General features: G+C 41.5%; 1 protein-coding gene across 1 annotated transcript in view; it reads left to right on the forward strand.

Annotated features, from left to right (window-relative positions):
- Window positions 1-589: 589 nt before the first annotated feature.
- The window catches only part of LOC111951088 (lissencephaly-1 homolog B-like), a 45,655-nt gene continuing 29,978 nt past the window's right edge, over window positions 590-16,266 (forward strand). The window contains 2 exon segments of the mRNA XM_023969090.2: window positions 590-759; window positions 15,867-16,019. Coding sequence (XP_023824858.1) covers window positions 15,988-16,019 — 32 coding nt within the window. The 5' untranslated portion in view covers window positions 590-759; window positions 15,867-15,987.

Genomic DNA, 16,266 nt, shown 5'->3' on the forward strand with positions numbered 1-16,266 from the left:
TAGTAAGTAGACCTACTGTCAGACTGATGGATCTTACATGGWTGCTCCTGTACTAAGTGGACCTGCTGTCTGACTGATGGATCATACATGGATGTACCTGTGGACCTACTGTCAGTGCTGGTGCTTCTGATGGTCCTGGCATGGTTTCGAGGCCTGTTCAGAAATATGTGCTCATGAATGTGCGGCGTCYAAGGACACTTTGATAATGAATAAAGTGGACTTCATACCTTTTATTGGTAAGGTTATCAATACGACTCGGGTTGTGGAAAGCAGAAATGCCAGGTTGAAGGTTATTGTGGAGACGGCAAAATAGATATTGGGGGTAACAGATGTTATTGTTGAAATGGTTGTTGACATGCTGAACAAACCTAAGGGTGGAGTGTTTCAGCATGATATAGATAAAGTTAAATGGGGTTGGGGGTTTGGAGGAGGGTGTGGAAGAAGTTAGGGATTTATTTGGTTTAGAATTTGTTCATTCCAGCACAGTAGGTGGTGGCGTGCACTTAAACGATTGTTTGCGGACCGCCATGATATCATAGAAGAATAATTATTATTATTATTATTATTATTATTATTGTTCATTTGAACCGGGCGTGCGCACTGCGCTGTCACCGCCTGCGAAGCAACACCAACCCGTGCGCGTACTGAAAACAAGATTGATCCTGCCTGGTGATAGGACATATCCCAGCAAAAACATAACATTTTATCGCCTATTTAGATCACAGAACACGGACTTTGAGACAGATCATACATAGAAGGGTGAGTTGAGTTGATTTTATTATCTTGATAAAACGAAGCGGTAATGATGACGATGTGGCTGCAGTTGTTTTGCGCTTCCCGTCTGTCTCAAAATGGCGGAGAGGCAGTTACAGCAACAACAAACGGTTGGGAAATTGATTATTGTAGCTAAATCATGACATTCTATCTTGTTCTGATACATGTATCCAATGTTGTCTCGACGTGTAGTTTTAATCCATGACATTTGGAAACTTGGCTAGCATTCACGTCGAGTTTGTTTACGTGGAACGTTAYCTTACTAAGATTTTAAACTTTAGTAGCTAACATAGCAAGTCAGCATAGCAATTAGCCACGGCTCAGTTGGTTCGACTTTAAATTGTCCGAATGCGGAATGATTGATTGAAATTACAGAACTATAGAATATAGTATTGGTTTATTACTTCTATTAGGTGACAATGTCATGTTTGGTGAGAGGACTTGGGCAAGATAAAATGCWAACGAACCGCTTCAATTTCGGTCTTACTAGCTAACGTAACAAGCTGCATTCGTCAACTAGCTAACTGGCTGGAAGGGCGTATGTTGGTCATTGCTGCAACCTTGGATAGCCAATTCCCTCCATGCTAGATCATGTAGCTACCTACCGGTATGTTGGCTAGTAAACCACCTATTTAAGTATCACCTTTGTTTTACTACCTGCGCCGATATTTAATCTAGSTAAGGTAAGGAGTTGTCTACTTGTGTAAACACTTTTGGAAAATGGCTAACTATTGTAACGTTAATGTTAGACGTTAGCTAACTAGGGCGTTAACGTTAACTAGGTAACGTTAGCGATCTTGTGTGCCATTTGAGTTAAATTAGTAACATCACATTTCTGGTGTTGATTCCTCGAGCATATATACATGTCGATCAAGGCTTAAATGGGCTGAATGTCCAAAATAAATCACATCGTTCATGTGATGAGACAGCTTGTTTGCCACCAGAATATAAGCTAAARAGGGTGGAGTTTTCGCATTATGGTGTTTATCATGAATAACGTTACWCAGATAAAGTGGTTTCTGGTTGTCTAGTGGCTACTCTACATCGAACATTCGCTGSGTGTATATCTACATTTCGGTTCAGATATTATAACGTTAAGCTAGCTAACTGGCTAACGTTATATTCACGATTTGTGTTGTCAACAGTTAGCAAGCCAGAAGGGTATTTTCATGAGCCTTTATGGCAAAGACAACGTAGTTTGAGCTAGCTAACTTTAACTGTCACTGGAGGGGACTCATAGAAAATAAAAAGTAACGTTAATGGCGTATTTCTGTAAGCACTAACTCCGCCATGGTTTGTTTGCAGAGGCCAATGTGAAAATMAATGGCGTATAAGGTCTGTGGTAAACGCATGCTTAGATCTTATACACATTGTTCTGAGATGCTCTTAAGCAGCTAATGTCACATTTTGTGAATTATGTAATCAGAACAAGCACATTACGTTTTAGTAATTTAGCAGACGCTCTTATCTACCTGCCGCATATAAAGGCGTCATAATTCATAAAGGTCATGTTAACTGACTCTTTATTTCACAGAACAAACCATATAAGATCTCCTAKGCCTGTGTTAACCTTAGACCCTATTTTTGGTGTTTATCCCAAAACCCCATTCCCCCATAGGAATGGCTGAATGAACCAGAGGTAACTCATTTCCGTTTTTTAGGACTACAAGCTGGCGAACTCTATTAGCCGAGTTTGTTTTGCATGGCCCACCCGMTGGGTGGAGATTACCCTTGAGGACCAATTGAATGGTCTAAAATGCATTATTAACTGGGTAGTTTGAGCCCTGGATGCTGATTGGCTGTCTGCCGTGGTATACCGTGGGTATGACACAAATATATTTTTACTGCTCTAATTACATTGGTAACCAGTTTATAATAGCAATAAGGCACCTGAGGGATTTGTGGTATATGGCCTATATACCATGGCTAKGGGCTGTGTCCAGGCACTCTACTATGCGTTGTGCTTAAGAACAGCACTTAGCCGTGGTATATTGGCCATATACCACACCCCCTCGTGCCTTATTGRWTAATTAACTCAGCAAACTTGGGGCACTGGGCCATACAAAACGAAATCTCTCAATGCTGTCTTGACACAGCTGTTTGTGATGTGGGCTGACATTACCTTTGAACCCACTAACAATTCAATGTTGTTTTTTTACCAACCATCAAGGTACATCTGATCTGAATTCTAGGTCATTATTTGCGTTTAAGCTAGAAGGCAGCTGTCATCCATGATTTGAGTGAGGGTGGAACGAACAGCGAGCAAKAGGACATTAAAAACAACAATTAATGAGCCTGTGCTAAACTTCACTGTTTTTGTCAGTCTGCTATTATTAGTGGGTCCGAAATTGACACYCTTAAAAAAGATGAGCAAACATTATAATTAAAATATTGAGTTATTATATTATTTTATACTAATACAATTGCTCAGAGAATGAGATTTTGTTTAACTAATACTTTTTTTTCTTCTCAAAGGTAGGGGTCAAAATGATTGACAACCATGTTTTAACACCTTTCAATACCTCACCTTGTGAGGATAATGACACAGAGCCTTTTTCTAAAATGTTTTATGAGTTGGAGAACACATTGGGAGAGAGCTAAGACCATTCCTCCATACAGAATCCTTCCAGATCCTTGATATCATTCATCTGCACTTATGGACTGGCCTCTTCATGTCTGGAGACTGAGATGGCCATTTGCAAAATATTGATTTTGTGGCCAATTAACAATTTCTTTGTGGATTTTGATGTGTGCTTGGGGTTGTTGTCTTGCTGGAAGATCCACTTGTGGCCAAGTTTCAGCCACCTGGCAGAGGCAAACGTGTATGTATATATATTGTTTTTTTGTGTGTGTGTGTGTGTATGTATGTGTGTGTGTCTTTGTACTTGGTAAAGTTCATGATGCCATTGACCTTAACAAGGGCCCCAGGACCAGTGGAAGCAAAATAGCCCCATAACATAGTTCCACCACCATGTTTTACAGTAGGTATTAGTGATGGGGGCAAAAATTGATAGTTACATATCAGGTAGTGATGTTAATCGTTTAGCTGCTGGAAATGCATTTAACCGGTCATGCTTATCAGGCTAAGTTAATTTGAGTAATTTAGTGGAATTAAATTGGCGCAGCATACAAAACCTAGTTTGAGGAGCTGAATGGCCTATCACCTGTCAGTCAGTGCGAGAGCAACTCCTCAAAAAGCTGGTAGTGGAGTGAAATGTGCTTTTATAAGCCCAGTCATTGTGCAACAAATAATTTAAAATTAAATTGCATGCTAATAACTGTTTTGATGCCCACGATTTTAAAATAGCTAATATTTTTTATTTCACCATTCAACTCCATTTTCTATAGTATCAGCGTGTCACCCACCKCTTTACAATGTGAGGTTGAGGCAGTATAATTGTACTTCAAATAATGAGGAATGTCTTACCTGGCTTCAAAATAGCCTAGCCAAAATCCAACCATAGAAATGTGGAGGCAATTCTTTATAAAGACTACCTCATGTCATTAACCAGCATTTCTCTCCTATTCTATTGGTTTTCATAACTTTATTTCGTTGTCCAGAACCCAAAGGCACAATCCTAATCATATTAGCAACCATACTAGTTGTTGCTGTTATATTCCCTCTTTCAAAATTTCMAACAGAAATGTTTGTCTCGGTCAGATTAGGGCTGGGTGATATGGCCAAAATATATCATATGGTATTTTTCAAGTCTTTGACAGTATGACGGTATTTTATGTTTTTGATTAATAGAAGTTCAACATTTGCTTTATGAGTAGTGTGTGACCCTAGGGTGGCAACACATATATTCTAAATTATTTCAATGTGTCTTTCTCAGTTCTGATTTGTTTTATACTTTTCAGTTCAACTTCAACCTAAAACAATTTCCATCCATTTCTGCATTTCCTGCACTCATTTGAGATCATTTCCAGACTTCCACGATGTGGGCAAAAATATTAGGCCTTATTTTTAACCAAATGGTGCAATTGTGATTTAGATCAAAACACTTAGGTGAACTTTTGGAATCATGGAAATGGAATGTTTATTATAATTCTATAGTTAGAATATAATTAATAGTGTGCACTTTGAATACAGTGTTGTTTGACATGACAACGAATGAAAATGCCATGGACATGTTATTGTGACAGGGTAGGAAAAAATGTGATGTTCAGTGTTTCCTAGGGGACCCTATAATTTTTGGCTATATTAAATCTTTATTCATATAGCCAACATTTTCATGCTTCACATATTCCTATTTGATTTAGAAGATACTGTTGCACAAAAAAAACATGCTGATTTAAGCCTCCACCAGTACTGGTATCAGGCTGTATTAGCTAGATACCTTTGCTCTGACTCAGTACTTTTATCTAGTTAGCTAGCCAGCTAACTAGCGATTAGCATTAGTGGCTAACATAATTTAGCTTAACTTGCTAAGAGAATACAAACTAGCTGTTTGCCGATGTAAGAAACACAAACTAAGATTGCAACTATAGAACACTTGTGGGTTTATATTAAGATCAAAGTGGAAGCAACATCGTTGTCATCAACATTGTTGCATGTGCTGCATTGACCATGCAGACTGAACGAAAGTGTCTCGTGGCCAAGCAACAAATGCGCTCGTTGAGTGACAGGGACTAGGGAGAGCGAGAGAGAGGACTCAAGTAGCGGAGTAAACTATAAAAATGGACGTTACACAGGGCGTATCACATTTAACAAACCAAACATTCAAATACCGTTATAGAAGGTAAAGTAAAAACCCAAACCCGTCCGTGCCTAAATACCGCTATATAGTAGAATACGGCATACCGCCCAGCCCTATATCAGTGTTTTCCCACAAATTGCATTTTGGTAAATATTTAAACATGTTTATTTAGCTGCTTCATTACAGCAGTTGCATGTTCAATAATGGGTTATAGACTTTTTACTGTAAGACAATGGGTGTGCTATTGTTGCATGCTTTCATTAAGCGCTTAATGAAAAATGTCAGTTCCTTGTACAAGCATGCATAGTATTTTCTGTTGGTCACGTCATTTTGTTTGGAAATTTTTTAACAATTTGTGACCGGTGAATGAGGGTCGGTGAGTCGGCAGCAAAATTGCCCGAAATGTGCATCCCTAATATCGGGATATTATTTTTGGCGATGTGGCGACAATATCGCGTTCAAAATGTTGAGTTAGTTGGCTGTGCCTGCACCAAAGCTCCAGTGTTGTTATATCGTAGCTTGTTCTCAGTCTTTTTAAATAAGGGAGACAATTTGTTTTCAGCACATATTTCCATGACTGATCAATACTCGTTTTCTCGTGACTCTCATTTCCCTCTGCAGAAGACATGATGAGCAATATGTGTGGTATGATTAATGCAATTCAGATCGAAATTGTGATATTGGTATGTTGAATATCCGTATCGCAAGAGGCTGCGATTTTCTCCTTTCTTTGACGATCTGTTAAAACAACAACTAGACTCCGGTACCTCCTCCAATGAGACGATCTATTCTAGACTGTTCATTCACTCTCTGCTTGGAATACACATGCATACCAATCACAAGCTTCCCCGCTTAGAGCACGCAGTTAGGTGCTGGTGGGCGGGGAGAGAAAGTGCTTTACCAAAGACGGTACAGTATGAGGTTTAGAAACTCTGTGGCTTTACCTTTAACTCTGTGTGTTGGAAACATGAGTGCTGTTAGTATTAACGACAGTGTCGTATATGGTGCCAAATAAAGGTGCCTCTTCAGTAGTATGGCAGTATTTTGGCACCAGGCAAACCAATGACAACCAAATGCAAGTTGTGTTAATAAAAGTACCTCAGATTTGTGGCGACTACAAGAGGCAACACAACAAATTGATTCAATCATTTGAAGAATGGTGGTGAAAAAACCCAGCAGCAAAGCCCCTCAGCCACAACCAGCCATCTACGTCAAACAGGCATTGATTGCCGATGTGTTTTCAAGTATAATGCCCTACCTAAAACATCCCGCAGACACATCAGAGGCTATCACCTATCACATAGCCAAATACATGGTTCCTATTTACAGTTGCAAAGACAGCTTCAAGAATATGATAAACAAGCTGGACAGGAGATACAATATTCCATCTCTTCCATCAATATTCCATCCATCTACAATATTCCATCATATTTCTCCCAAGTCACCATCCCAACACTATAACAAAATTAAGGGAGAAGTTTAAACATGTCGTGTTGAATGACTGGACCAGACTCCAATGTTTTGGACACAGGCTACACCTTGTAATCGGTAGGCTACGTGTTACATGTTTTTAAGGCATTTTGATATTACATTTTAATGATTGAGCCTACTTATGCATCATTACACAATCATAAGGCTATGGCTGCCTGAATAAATAAATTAACTTTTAAGTTATTTAAGAACTCATAATGGTAAAATAGTCAATAGGAACTCTTTATTCATTAATAAGTGCTGTGCTTATACCACACTATATTATTAGCGTCCTCCATTTGCTATTCAAGTGCATAGATTACGTACTTTTTCCCGCTGCCCCTGTTTGGAGACAGCTGCATCAAAACAAATGTCACACATATATATTATTATTTAGTATATGTAAAGACGAGATTAAATCAAGAATAGTCTGATGGGTGACAGTATTAGCCTATGTTATCACTTGTGGATGATGCCCAGCATAAGAAACAATGACTTTTTTGTGACTTTTTCAACTCATAATCGCACACCTCATGTAGCCTAGCCCGTATGTTTTGATAAGGTTTTGTATCGCAATTTAAGTGGCCAAATAACTTCTTTAAAACGAAGCCCATTAATCCGRTTTAKAAGGGTTGTAGAGCTTAATTAGCATACATAAGCAGCGCATGAGTTTCACGTTTGGGGAAGATAATTTTCACCGTAAAAATTCACCTTTATAATAAAAGCATTACATGCATAATCYCATTTCGGTCACTTTTGATAATGGCGTTTTCTTACRAATGGAACATTCACGCTTATAGCTTACTGCCATGTGCGCATTGCTGTGCTTATAATGTGAGGAAATAGCCTAACAGTTTAACAACATTTTAAGCTAAATGTTCTGATCCGTTGCGTGAGCCACGTTGCCTAAAAAAAAAAGTTGATGCTAGTATTTGTATTAATTTGTCATCTATCGCATCCCACAACTGTCCCAGACTATGTGTGGAATATTATTTTTTAGCATAGAATAGTTCAACTTTTGTACTATGGGGGATAGTAGATTGACATAGGCTAGCGCTTTTGCTGTTTGCTAGTTGTTTGCTGATGAAAAGTAAATGTGGACAGTTCTTCCAATATCTTCAATATGCATCTCGGAATTGGATAAGGTTGCGTCCCCGATGTGTCTGTCTTCATTTGTAGCCTGTGAGAAAGACTCGATCAGGTGATTGAGAGCTTTTGGAGTGAGAGATGCTTTGGCGCGTGCAGCGCTCAGGGAGAAGGGCACAACGCAGCACTCCGGGCCAAGGGCACAATTGTCACTGGAGGCAAAAGGCATTGATTTTTTTAGGGTGCGTTACTGCCACACAGAGGGGATGCCGCCATGAAATTTGAGGCATTAACAAGTGCTTGTCAAATTGTGAATGATAAAGTGTGTACGCCCTGCGCAAAAAACAAACCAGAGCTCATGCCTTTTCAAGCAAATTTTTTCAAATCATCATTAGTTGCATCATGCAGCCTTACAATGTATTAAAAATCAAAACATGTAGAACAACTAAAGTTACATTAATAACTCTAAATTGAGCATGTAGGAGTACCTATTTCTTTGTTAACCGCTCAACACAGAATAGCCGCATTTGCGCACTCCCTCAAAGCGTTTGGAGAAAATATTTATATATTATTCAGCTTTGTTCAATTGTATTCTTCATACTATAAAATAATGCCACAGAATTCGAAGGAAATCTTATCTGCAAAATTTGTAGCCCACAGCCATTTGGCATAGCRAGATAAGGGGCGGCAGGTAGCCTAGTGGTTAGAGCGTTAAACCAGTAACAGTTCAAATCCCCGAGCTGACAAGGTAAAAATCTGTCGTTCTTAACTGACTTGCCTAGTTAAATAATGTGTATATATTTTTTTTTTACTCAGACTATGCTATTCTGTTCTTCTGAAATGGACTACATTTTCTTCATATCATGTTTCTTTAGACCTGTCTAAAATAACTAAATGGATTTATTGTGAAGGTGTAGGCTATATTACATGGATTTATTAGACTTTTAAAAAAGTTCCAAAGGTCTGCATCAGTGGCTTGTAGGCTATACGTTGAAGCCAGGAGATGCTAAATGTGTTTATGTTCATTAACGGTCAATTACCGTGAGACCGACCCAGTTATTTGCTTGACAATCACCATCTGAGGAAATGATCGCCACATCCCTAAACGGTACACAATTTGAGCGAGTTCCTTCCTACAAATATCCTGGTATTTGACTTGATACCCAACTGTAATTTAAAGAACATGTCACTGAGCTGAAGAAGTTGAAGTTCAAGGTTGGTTTCTTTTACAGAAACCAAGCATGTCTGAATTTTCTTTATAGGAAATAAATTGTCAAGGCCACTTTTATGTCTATTTTAGATTATGGGGATATTATCTACACTACATACACAAAAGTATGAGGACACCCCTTCAAATGACTGAATTCTGCTATTTCAGCCACACCCTTTCCTGTCAGGTGTATAAAATCAAGCACACAGCCATGCAATCTCCTTAGACAAACATTGGCAGTAGAATGACCTTACTGGGGAGTTCATTGACTTTCAACATGGCATCGTCAAATCAGGTTTTATTTGTCTCATGCATCGAATACCACAGGTGTAGACCTTACTGTCATAGGATGCCACCTTTCCAACAAGTCACTTTGTTAAATGTATGCACTGCTAGAGCTGCCCCAGTCAAGTGCAAGTACTGTTATTGCTCTAGGAGCAAGAACGGCTCAGCCTCAAAGTGGTAGGCCACACAAGCTCACAGAACGGGACCGCTGATTGCTGAAGCTCGCAGCGCGTTAAAAATCGTCTTTCCTAGGCTGCAACACTCAATACCAAGTTCATAACGGCGTCTGGAAGTTACGTCAGTACAATAACTYTTCGTCAGGAGCTTCATGAAATGGGTTTCCATGGCCGACCAGCCGCACACAAGCCTAAGATCACCATGCGCAACGCCAAGCGTCGGCTGGAGTGGTGTAAAGCTCACTGCCATTGGACTCTGGAGCAGTGGAAACGTATTCTATGGAGTGATGAATCACGCTTCCACATCTGGCAGTCCGATGGACGAATCTGGGTTTGGCTGATGCCAGGAGAATGCTACCTGCCCCAATGCATAGTCCCAACTGTGAAGTTTTGTGAAGGAGGAATAATGGTCTGGGGCAGTGTTTGATGGTTTGGGTTAGGAACCTTAGCTCCAGTGAAGGGAAATCTTAACGCTGTGCTTCCAACTTTGTGGCAACAGTTTGGGGAAGGCCATTTCCTGTTTCTGCATGACAATGCCCCCATGCACAAAGCATCCATACAAAAATGGTTTGTCAAGATCGGTGTGAAAGAACTTGACTAGCATGCACAGAGCCCTGACCTCAACCCTATTGAACACCTCACCGACTGCAAGCCAGGCCTAATTTCCCAACATCAGTGGCTGACTTTACTAATGCTCTTGTGYCTGAATGGAAGCAAGTCCCCGCAGCAATGTTCCAACATCTAGTGGAACGCCTTCCCTGAAGAGTGGAGGCTGTTATAGCAGCAAAGAGGGGACCAACTCCATATTAAGGCCCATGATTTTAGAATGAGATGTGTATCTGACGCGAGTTACATTCCTTGCCAAAAGACAACCGTTTAATCCCAAATTCTAAATCCAATGGTTGATTTGAAGTAGTAAAATGTGTTCCAACGAGCTGCAGTTTTGAAATAATTTCTTTGTCTATTTTCCGCTTAGGCTACTTTGCGAACTGCTAGTGCCATTCAGATTTGGTCAGCCTAGGCCAGTACACGAACAGTCAAATGCCCATCCCTTTGTGTGTGGCCTAAATGTTGTCCAGTAATACTAGCCCTAGCTCCTCTCTAAGAACCCGGTTGTCTATAGGGGCCTTGTGTGTCTGTGACTCTCTGGATGGTTTGGAGAGTTAGTCTCCTAGCTAAGTCTACTGTGGTATTACTTACTGTACGGTCTGGCTGTTGTGTATGATGTAGTTCACAGATTGAGAGAATGAYAGATGGACAGGAGACAAGTAACTGACCAACTGGCTAAGACCTACCTTGAGATCTGTGGCGCATGCTACATGAACTTTTGGCGCAAAACTGAAAGTTTGACGGAACAGTGACTGGACTGCATTAGATACTGATACAGTTCCTTCAGAAAGTATTCACACCACCCTTGATTTTTCCAAAATGAGTTGTTACAAAGTGGGATTAAAATGGATTTAATTGTAGTTTTTTTATCAGCGATCTACACAATACTCCAATGTAAAAAATAAAAATAAAACATGTTTTAAATATGTCCACAGTTTCGGCCCCCCTTAGGTTCTCTGGCAGGCTATTCCAGAGGCTGTGGGCATAATAACTAAATCATCATTTTTTGTTACATTTGTGCCCAGGTGTGGATAAAAACACTGGTTGGCTAGCACTGCTAGCATTAGCCTGRTCTGTTTTCACAATGGCTAGCAGCTAACTGCTACTTAACAGGAATCCTGGACACACACTTGCAGTTCCAGCCATAAAGTCTCACCGTGTTGCAGAATCCGTACCAATACAAACTTTACCTATGATTAAAAATGCTGTTCATTGACTACAGCTCTGCATTTAACACCATAGTACCCTCCAAACTCGTCATTAAGCTCGAGACCCTGGGTCTCGACCTCGCCCTGTCCAACTGAGTCCTGGACTTTCTGATGGGCCGCCCCCAGGTGGTGAGGGTAGGAAACAACATCTCCACCCCGCTGATCATCAACACTGGGGCCCCACAAGGGTGCGTTCTCAGCCCTCTCCTGTACTCCCTGTTCACCCATGACTGCGTGGCCATGCACGCCTCCAACTCAATCATCAAGTTTGCAGACGACACTACAGTGTTAGGCATGATTACCAACAACGACGAGACGGCCTACAAGGAGGAAGTGAGGGACCTCGGAGTGTGGTGTCAGGAAAATAATCCACACTCAACGTCAAACAAAACAAAGGAGATGATCGTGGACTTCAGGAAAAGCAGAGGAGCACCCCCCTATCCACTCGAGGGTACAGTATTGGTGGAAAGTTTTAGTTCCTCGGCGTACACATGACGGACAAACTGAAATGGTCCACCCACCAGAACAGCGTGGTGAACAGCGCCTTCTCTTCAACCTCAGGGGTGAGAAATTTGGCTTGTCACAAAAAACACTCACAAACCTTTACAGATGCACAATCGAGAGCATCCTGTCTGGCTGATATACCACCTGGTACGGCAACTCCTCCTCCCACAACCGTGAGGCTCTCTAGAGGGTAGTGAGGTCTGCACAACGCATTACGCAAACTACCTGCCCTCCAGGACACCTACACCACCCGATGTCACAGGACGGCCAAAAAGATCATCAAGGACAACAATTACCCGAGACACTGCCTGTTCACCCTGCTATCATGCAGAAGGCGAGGTCAACAGGTGCATCAAAGAGGGACAGAGAGACTGAAAAACGCTTCTATCTCAAGGCCATCGTGGCTGCTGCAACAGACTCAAATCTCTAGCCACTTTAATAATTAATTATTGATGTAAAAAATGTATCACTAGTCACTTTAAAAACAATGCCACTTTATATAATGATTACATACCCCACATTACTCATCTCATATGTACAGTTGAAGTCGGAAGTTACATACACTTAGGTTGGAGTCATTAAAACTTGTTTTTCAACCACTCCACAAATGTCTGTTAAGAAACTATAGTTTTGGCAAGTCGTTAGGACATCTACTTTGTGCATGACAAAGTAATTTTTCAAACAATTGTTTACAGACAGATTATTTCACTTATAATTCACTGTATCCAATCCCAGTGCGACAGAAGTTTACATACACTAAGTTGACTGTGCCTTTAAACAGCTTGGAATATTCCAGAAAATGATGTCTGGTTAGAACTATTTCATTTGAGTCAATTGGAGGTGTACCTGTGGATGTATTTCAAGGCTACCTTCAAACTCAGTGCCTCTTGCTTGACGTCATGGGAAAATCAAAAGAAAAACCAAGACATCAGAAAAAATTGTCGACGTCCACAGTCTGGTTCATTTTCGGGAGCAATTTCCAAACGCCTGATGTTCCATGTTCATCTGTACAAACAATAGTACGCAAGTTAAACACCATGGACTACGCAACCGTCATACCGCTCAGGAAGGAGACGCGTTCTGTCTCCTGGAGATGAACGTACTTTGGTGCAAAAATGCAAATCAATCCCAGAACAAAGCACGAAGGCCTTGTGAAGATGCTGGAGGAAACTGTACAAAAGTATCTATTCCACAGAAAACGAGTCCTATATCGACAGAACTGAAGGCCGCTCAGCAAGGAAGAAGCCACTGCACCAAAACCGGCCATAAACAATCCAGACTTCGGTTGCACTCCACATGGGACAAAGATCGTACTTTTTGGAGAAATGTCCTCTGGTCTGATGAAACAAAAATAGAACTGTTTGGCCATAAGACCATCGTATGTTGAGGAGGAAAAGGGGGAGGCTTCAAGCCGACGAACACAAACAACCGTGAAGCACGGGGTGGCAGTATCATGTTGTGGGGTGCTTTGCTGCAGGAGGACTGGTGCACTTACACAAAATAGAAAGCATCATGAGAAGAAAAATGTGGATATATTGAAGCAACATCTCAGACATCAGTCAGGAAGTTAAAGCTTGTTGCAAATGGTCTTCCAAATGGACAATTACACCAAGCATACTTCCAAGTTTGTGACAAAATGGCTTAAGGACAACGAAGTCAAGGTATGGAGTGGCCTCACAAAGCCTGACCTCAAGCCTGTAGAAAATGTGTGGCAGAATTGAAAAAGTGTGTGCAAGCAAGGAGTCTACAAGCCTGACTAAGTATTGCTAGTTCTTCAGGAGGAATGGACCAACGTTCAGCAACTTATTGTGAAGCTTGTGGAAGGCTACCCGAAAAGTTTGACCCAAGTTAAACAATTTAAAGGCAATGCTACAAAATCTAATTGAGTGTGTAAATTCTGACCCACTGGGAATTGTGATGAAAAATAAAAGCTGAAATAAATCATTCTCTCTACTATTATCTGACATTCTCACGTTCTTAAATAAAAGTGGTGATCCTAACTCACCTAAGACTGGGAATTTTTACTCGATTAAATGTCAGGAATTGTGAAAAACTGAGTTTAAATGTATTTGGCTAAGGTGTATGTAAACTTCGACATCAACTGTAAACTCAGCAAAGAAATAAACATCCTCTCACTGTCAACTGCGTTTATTTTCAGCAAACTTAACGTGTAATATTTTGTATGAACATAAGATTCAACAACTGAGACATAAACTGAACATGTTCCACAGACATGTGACTAACAGAAATTGAATAATGTGTACAAGACAAAGGGGTGTCAAAAATCAAAAGTAACAGTCAGTATCTGGTGTGGCCACCAGCTGCATTAAGTACTGCAGTGCATCTTCTCCCTCATGGACTGCACCAGATTGTTGCCAAGTTCTTGGCTGTGTAGAATGTTACCCCACTCTTCCACCAAGGCACCTGCAAGTTCCCGGACATTTTGGGGGGATAGGCCCTAGCCCTCACCCTCCGATCCAACAGGTCCTAGATGTGCTCAATGGGATTGAGATCCGGGCTCTTTGCTGGCCATGGCAGAACACTGACATTCCTATCTTGCAGYAAATCACGCACGAACGAGCAGTATGGCTGGTGGCATTGTCAAGCTGGAGGGTCATGTCAGGATGAGCCTGCAGGAAGGGTACCACATGAGGGAGGAGGGTGTCTTCCCTGTAATGCACAGTGTTGAGATTGCCTGCAATGACAACAAGCTCAGTCCGATGATGCTGTGACACACCGCCCCAGACCATGACGGACCCTCCACCTCCAAATCGATCCCATTCCAGAGTACAGGCCTCGGTGTAACGCTCATTCCTTCGACGATAAACGCGAATACGACCATCACCCCTGGTGAGACAAAACCGCGACTCGTTCAGTGAAGAGCACTTTTTGCCAGCCCTGTCTGGTTCAGCGACGGTGGGTTTGTGCCCATAGGCGACGTTGTTGCCGGTGATGTCTGGTGAGGACCTGCCTTACCACAGGCCTACACGCCCTCAGTCCAGCCTCTCTCAGCCTATTGCGGACAGTCTGAGCACTGATGGAGGGATTTTGTGTTCCTGGTGTAACTCGGGCAGTTGTTGCCATCCTGTACCTGTCCCGCAAGTGTGATGTTCGGATGTACCAATCCTGTGCAGGTTTTTGTTACACGTGGTCTACCACTGCAAGGACGATCAGCTTTCCGTCCTATCTCCCTGTAGCGCTGTCTTGGGCGTCTCACAGTACAGACATTTCTTGCAATTTATTGACCTAGCCACATCTGCAGTCCTCATGCCTAATGTACGTTTATGCAGATGAGCAGGGACCCTGGGCATCTTTCTTTTGGTGTTTTTCAGAGTCAGTTGAAAGGCCTCTTTAATGTCCTAAGTTTTCAGAACTGTGACCGTAGTTGCCTACCGTCTGTTAGTGTCTTAWCAACCGTTCCACAGGTGCATGTTCATTAATTGTTTATGGTTCATTGAACAAACATGGGAAACAGTGTTTAAACCCTTTACAATGAAGATCTGTGAAGTTATTTGGATTTTTATGAATTATCTTTGAAAGACAGGGTCTTGAAAAAGGGACGTTTCTTTTTTTGCTGAGTTTATATAGCACTATTAGCCTAAACCTGTTCCACACCTGTCAGTCCAGACTGAGAGGAGCAGGTGAGCCTTGCCATTAGGCAGAATGGCAGATATCAGTCATTGTTTGTGTACCATGTTCATTTCTTATCTGTAATTGTTTTCCGTCAACAACCAGTACATTTTTGTCTTTCTCTTCCACTCTCCCTCTACCTCTGTTTTTTTTTTCTCCCCCGTGTTTTCTGACTGCCTCTCTCTCGCTCTCTCTGTCTTTTGTGGAATACCAGTTATAGTTTCTGAGGGTTGAAGTCTGAACGACTGACCGAGGGACCTGAGAACCCCCCCTACACCATCTCACCCTGTCTCACCCGCCTCCCCCAGAGGGAGAGAGCAGCCACTACAGCCAACATGGTGCTGTCACAGAGACAAAGAGACGAACTGTAAGTACACACACACACACTAGTGATATGGGGGGGCGGGGATCGATAGTTACATATCGCAATATTATTTTGGACGATATTACATTGATACTTTGACTCAAAGTATCGATTTGTAATGCTAGGTAGCATTAGCTAGCGATAGCTGGCTGTACATTTGCCAAAACGCCAATATTTTTCATCCTATGGTTTGTTCTAAATCTTTTTAAACAGTGCGGCAACATGTTTTCCGCACCTATTTCCTTGACTG

This window comes from Salvelinus sp. IW2-2015, linkage group LG23 (assembly GCF_002910315.2).
Source record: "Salvelinus sp. IW2-2015 linkage group LG23, ASM291031v2, whole genome shotgun sequence".
Classification (NCBI taxonomy): domain Eukaryota; kingdom Metazoa; phylum Chordata; class Actinopteri; order Salmoniformes; family Salmonidae; genus Salvelinus; species Salvelinus sp. IW2-2015.